At 37.8% G+C, this 6,604-nt stretch overlaps 1 protein-coding gene across 1 annotated transcript; it reads left to right on the top strand.

Annotated features, from left to right (window-relative positions):
* Nucleotides 1-1,004: 1,004 nt before the first annotated feature.
* On the top strand, nucleotides 1,005-3,498 carry LOC125281536 (olfactory receptor 4F15-like). Its single transcript, XM_048215301.2, has 2 exons — nucleotides 1,005-1,095; nucleotides 2,552-3,498. Exons 1-2 carry the CDS (start codon nucleotides 1,005-1,007, stop codon nucleotides 3,496-3,498), a joined length of 1,038 nt encoding a protein of 345 aa, XP_048071258.2.
* Nucleotides 3,499-6,604: the final 3,106 nt, after the last annotated feature.

The raw sequence follows: 6,604 nt of genomic DNA, 5'->3' as shown, positions 1-6,604 counted from the left end.
AATTTTCATGGAAATATCTTCTGAAACCAAATATTACTCCTCTCTTTTCAAAGTCTTAGGAGATATATGGTGGGATTCCAAGAATTTTCTCTTGACAGACCCACTAGAGGTTTTACGTAGGAAAGCCACATGATTGTATTTGACTTTAGATAGACATATCTCAAATCAAACTATAGAATGGACTGGACTTGGGGAAGAATGGAGCAGAAAGATCATTGAGTACCCTTTTCAATTGTCAAGATGGGAAAATAGGCTAGAAGCAGAATAAAATGACAAGAGAAATGCAGAGGAGAGAATTAATTAAGAAATATTTGACAATAAAACTTGTGCAACTAGAGGTGGAAAGGGTAATACAAACAAGAGTGCCACACAGATGCCTATATTGGGCATCTGGGAAAATGGTAATGATATTTATTAAAACACTGGAGTGGAATATAATGAGTTCAGTTTTGACACGTTACTTGAAGGTGGAGGTGAGACTTGAATTTGTGTGAATCACATACAACTTTAAATATACTGCTCTGGAGTCCAGTGATAAATCTACAGATAGAGAAGGGAACGTGTAGGTACTAAAAAGCAGAAGGAGAGAGATCATTTGTGGCTTTGGGTAAGTGACTACATGCATCTTGGGTCCCAGATCCTTTTGAACTTTTCACTATTACTTTTAGTGTATGAGTTTTAGAATTTTATGGTTGCTTCACCTTTAGGCATAACATTAGCATCAAATGCGGGGAAAATGGACCAGGATAATCCATCTGCACATGAAGATATGTCCTTTTATTTGGGAAAGAAAACCCTCTACAGAGGACATTGATTTACAACTCACTGAACAGTTCTGGGCCCTGTGACCCATCTTACATCAATCCAGGGCCAAGAAAAATATAGTAACTGGTTTAGAAAAATCATATAACATACTTTCAAGGTGGGATAGGGCCACTCTCTCCTAATTGAAGTGATTTCAGCTCACTACTTGAACTAACAGAATTTCAGGAGTGGGAAGGGGAATGGCTTTAAAGAAGACAGAAAGCCAGAGGCAGAAGGAGTTACAAAAACAAGGGCATGATAAACAGCATCAAATCCCGCAGAAAGATCAAGGTAAGTAATGACTGAAAAGTGATTATTACATGAGGTATTCGGAATCCAAAGCTTCTTTCTAACAAACAAGAAATCTGTGGAAACCATTTTTAGCTTATGAATGAACAAAAAGTGTGGACCAGCTTGCCAATGAGAGTTAGAGAAAAAATTGGAAAATGACACAAGATAGAGATTTGATTTATCCAAAAGAAAGCTCATTATGCTAATAATAGGTCATAATACTAATGCCGTTCTTGTTATAGGTCAAGGGAAATTTAAAGAGGAAGAAAACTAATTGATGGGTCTTGGGTAAGACCCAGGATATACTTGAAGGGGCTGTCCTTGAAGACTGTAGTGCCATGATTGAGATCAGGAATTCTGGTATCCTGCACCTGCAGATGAAAACTGTGGCTCTGACGATTGATCTCTGTGTAACTCAGTTTCTCCACTGATAAAATGAATCTAATAAAATGATTACTATCTTATGGAATTCTATAAAGGTAAAATGAGATAATATGCTTAGTACAGTGCTTGCAAGGAGGAATAAATGTTATCTATTAATATTATCTTTGCTTAGTAAATATTTCCTTACTAACAGGTATTTATTCTCTCATATCAAATATTTTATTTGATATAGAGATCTATGCATGTATCATGACAATGTGTCTTGAACAAAGCATTATGAATAATTTCAATCTGAATACCTGACATGCATGATAAATTGTACCCAAAAAAAGCCCACAGATGGGGTGAAGCAAGGTGAAATTTATTAAACAGTTTCAGCCTCATGATGTCTGTTTGATCAGTGAAATAAAATATCCAGCTGACAAGAATATGCAAGTTAGTATGTGAGCATTAATGTGAAAGTGACAGAAATGTTAGAGATTATTCAGTTGTAAGAATATCTAGTTAAGTGATCAAGGGAAATGTTTTGAAATCAGTAAAAGGAAAAAAAATGCCTAATAATGGAATAAGAAGGGAAATATCCCCAATTGATCTCCCCCTAAACTACTCAAAATTTTTTTCTATTTTTATATAATCACTCCTCTGATCATTATAGTAATTTTATTTTGTGTTTTCTCTTTTCCAATTAAATGATTTCTAACTCTAGAATATGAACCTTACAACAAAGTAGCAGCATAAATAGGAAACCTGCGTTTGATATCTGGTTCTTAGTTTTGTTTTGTTTTTTTGGGATTTTTTTGTGGTTTGGTTTTGTTTTCATTTTGTTTTTTAGAGAGAGGGAAGGGAGAGGGGCAGTGAGAGAGGGAGAGGGAGAAAATCTCAAATAGGCTCCATGCTGAGCATGGAGTTCGATGTAGCGCTTGATCTTACAATGCTGACATCACAACCCAAGCCGAAATTGAGAGTTGGACACTTAACTGACTGAGCCACCCAGGTGCCCCAGAAAACCTACATTTGTACCATTGATTCTCACCCTTCTTCATTTTCTATCCTCAGGTGATTTGAAAATCAGCTCTTCCAACCAAGTCAATAGGTGGACTAAATGATTCTGTGGTTTCTGAGTTTGTGTTTCTGGGACTCTCTAGTTCTTGGGAAACTAAAGTTTTTCTCATGTTGATATTTTCCTGGATCTATTTAGGGATCACCCTGGGAAATCTCTTCATTTTCTTTTTGGTACTTTTTGAGTCTCACCTACATTCTCCTATGTACTTCCTGCTAGCCAACCTGTCACTCATTGACATGGGGGTTACCTCTACCACAGTCCCAAAGATGATCAGGGGCCTTTTAAATGAATACAAGATCATTTCTTTCCAAAGCTGCATGACACAGATATGCTTCATCCACATCATGGGAGGAGTGGAGATGGTGTTACTCATTGCCATGGCATTTGACAGGTACACAGCAATCTGTAAGCCCCTCCACTACCTGAATATCATGAACCCTAAAATCTGTGTTTCATTAGTAATCGCTGGCTGGGTAACTGGGGTGATCCATGCTATGTCTCAGTTTGCTTTCATTATAAACTTGCCCTTTTGTGGTCCTAATGAAGTAGACAGCTTTTACTGTGACTTTCCCAGGATCATAAAACTTGCGTGCACTGAGGGAGACAAGTTTGAGTTTATTATTGCTGCCAACAGCGGCTGCAAGAGCATGGGCACCTTCTTCCTGCTAATCCTTTCCTACATCTTTATTTTGGTCACGGTCTGGAAATGTTCTTCTGGAGACTTATCCAAAGCATTTGTCACTCTGTCAGCTCACATCACTGTGGTGGTTCTTTTTTTCACTCCATGCATGTTTCTCTATGTCTGGCCTTTCCCCACATCATCAATTGATAAATATCTGTTCATTGTTGACTTTGCTATTACCCCTGTCTTGAATCCTGCCATCTATACATTATGGAACAAAGACATAGCCATAAAAAGATTGAACAAATGGGGACATTATATCAAATTCTGCTGATTGAATCTGGCTTTGGAGCTCTAAAACTATATATCGATCAGCCTACTGAATATTTTCCCTTAGGTTTCTGATACTTAACACATCCAGATCTGGATAACATCTACCTCATTGAATAGATATCTACTTCTGTAGAGCATCTACTCATTACCTTTGCTACCATGGAAATTGTGAATCCACTACAATATGGGTTGTTTTAGCAGACAGCATCACTATCTACTAAACAATAACTATAATTGAAATTTTTATCATTTTGATAATAAAAGGATATAATTACTTCTCTTCCACTTCCTGTAAGTTTCCAAAGGAACTGCAAACATGCTTTGGAGAACGCAAGGAATCATTCTATCAAATATATATAGGACTAGTAACTCTATCTTGTTACCCAAGTTGTACTCCCTCAGAAGAAGATCCAAAGACAAAAACTGATTGTCAGTAGTTTATTTGAAAGCTGAGTTTTGGAAACATCATTAAGGACGTAGAAATTGAGACTAAGACGTGAAGGACGCTTATGTTGATAAGTGAAATTCAAGCCTGTCATGGCCCACTGGAGGACTCTATAAATTGTGGCTTAGAATTGTCCTAATTGAAGGTAAAGGAAGCTGGAGGTTTTTTGTTTTTGTTTTTTTCATTTTCATAGAGTGCATTAACTCCTTAGTATGTCTAGACTTTCCCACACAGAATACTGTACATTAAAGGAAGCTGTCAGGTAGACTTTCAGGTGTTGGGAGTAAAGAACTATTTCCTTGTTTGGAAACAATAAATGCCAAGGTATATTCCACTTTTCACTTAGTTTCTACTTCACATCACTTCATCCTGCAATAGATTTTTAAAGCAGTCGCTGGAGAAGATAATCCTGGGTTGAGAATCACTATTTTAAAAGTCATTATGGATTTTCACTCAGTTCATACTTACAGACCTCGTGTTATGTGCTAACTTCAAGTATTTGGTCTCTACTAAGTTCTAGCAACTAGCCAGAAATGTTTTTTCTTTTGTTTGTTTCTTTTCTTGTTTCTTTCTTCTTTTCTTTTTCCTTCCTTCCGTCTGCTTCCTTTCTTCCTTCCTTTTTTGTTTTTAAATTCCTTTATTGAAGTATAATTAACATATAGTGTTATATTAGTTTCAGGTGTATTCAACATGATTCAAAATCTCTATGCATTACTCAGTGCTCACCACTATAAGTGTGGCCTACCATCTATCACCAAGAAATGTTATTACCATCTTATTAACTATATTCTAGATGCTGTACTTTTCACCTCTGTCACTTATTTACTTTGTAACTATCTTATTCCCCTTTACTTATTTCACCCACACACCCATCCATCTCCCCTCTGGCAACCAGGAGTTTGTTATCTGTATTTAAGTGTCTGGTTTTTGTTTGTTTGTTCATTTCTCTGTTTCTCTCTTTCCTTTGTTCATTTGTTTTATTTCTTAAATTCCGCATATGAATGAAATCATGTTTTTCTTTGTCTGACTTCATTCAGCACCATACCCTCTAGGCCCATCCAGATTGTTGCAAATGGCAACATCTCATTCCTTTTTATGGCTGAGTAATATTCCATTGTGTGTGTGTGTGTGTGTGTGTGTGTGTGTGTGTACACACACATGCCACATCTTTATCCATTCATCTATTGATGGACATGGGTTGCTTCCATATGTTGGTTATTATAACTAATGTTGTAATAAACATAGAGGTGCATATATCTTTTCAAATTAGTGTTACAGTAATGTTTTCTTATTATAAGAAAGCTGCAGAGGATGGAAGACCATTGTTTTAAATGAATGTTTTAAAAGAACATTGTTTTAAATCATAAATATCTACGCTGAGATTCACCTATAGGAGCTAATAAATTCTCCACATAGTATCTATACGTGTCTCAGTAAATTCAAACACCACTGCATCTACCCTAGACCATTAGCCTCCTAGAATTTATCCCAAAGGTGCAAGTCCATGTATCTGGGGGAAATATACTTCCCACTCTCTGGCGTACATGTGACTTACAAAAGCATCAAGAATTTTGCCACTTCTTTCTCACCAGGTCCACCAGCATTATACCATCACTGTAGTGGATCTATACAATGTCCCATGGAATAGAAAACTGGACAGTTGATAGAACCCTGAGATAGAATATTGAATGTCTATAGCTGCATTTGCCAGAAGAAAGCAAAATACTTCTGAAAAATTTTGCTAATAACTTCTGGGAAGATGGTAGAGGGGAGGACCCTAAACTTACCTTGTCCCAGGGATATAACTAGATAACACTTACATAAGGGCAAATAACCCAGAAAAGGACCCAAAGACTAGCTGAATATACTCCACAAATGAAGGTAGAGAGAGGCTATATTGAAGAGATTAGAAAGGATGAAGAGTCAGTAGGAACCTAAGCCCTACAAGTTTGACCACAAGACGGAAGGAGCCATGGGTGTGGAGAGGGGCAAGAAACACACGGGTACACCAGGGAGGCTGCAAAAAGAAGAGCAATCCCAACAGCACATGGCTTTGAAAATCAGAGGGGCTGAATTTCGTGACTGCTTACCACCAGTGGAACTTAAAGCCTGGAACTTTAGTATTTTTTTTAAGATTTTATTTATTTGTTTGACAGAGAGACAGCCAGAGAGAGAGGGAACACAGGCAGGGGGAGTGGGAGAGGGAGAAGCAGGCTCCCAGTGGAGGAGTCTGATGTGGGGCTCGATCCCAGGACTCTGGGATCATGCCCTGAGCCCAAGGCAGACACTTAACAACTGAGCCACCCAGGCGCCGCAAGCCTGGAACTTTAAAAATCAGCAGGCTCAACAACATGGACAGAACTAGAGCGTTTATGCTAAATGAAATAAGTCAGTCAGGGAAAGACAATTACCGTATGATTTCACTCATAAGTAGAATTTAGGAAACAAAACAGAGGATCATAGGGGAAGGAAAGGAAAAGTAAAACAAGGGGAAAACAGAAAGGGAAGCAAACCATAAGTGACTCTTTAACTATAGGGAACAAACAGGGTTGCTGGAAGAAAGGTGGGGGGATGGGGTAACTGGGTGATGGGCATTAAGGAGGGCACTTGAAGTAATGAGCACTGTGTGCTGTATATAACTGATGAATTACTGAACTCTACC

The sequence above is a fragment of the Ursus arctos genome, unplaced genomic scaffold (assembly GCF_023065955.2).
Source record: "Ursus arctos isolate Adak ecotype North America unplaced genomic scaffold, UrsArc2.0 scaffold_33, whole genome shotgun sequence".
Taxonomy (NCBI): Eukaryota; Metazoa; Chordata; class Mammalia; order Carnivora; family Ursidae; genus Ursus; species Ursus arctos.
The sequence above is the reverse complement of the archived record's forward strand: the minus strand, read 5'-3'. Positions and strand labels throughout refer to the sequence as shown.

What these genes read in the sequence shown, in the direction of transcription:
- LOC125281536 (XM_048215301.2), top strand. Translation starts at nt 1,005, where the DNA reads ATGGCTTTAAAGAAGACAGAAAGCCAGAGGCAGAAGGAGTTACAAAAA. An exon ending in AATCCCGCAGAAAGATCAAG is followed by an intron (nt 1,096 to 2,551) that starts GTAAGTAATGAC and finishes TTTGAAAATCAG; the next exon opens with CTCTTCCAACCAAGTCAATA.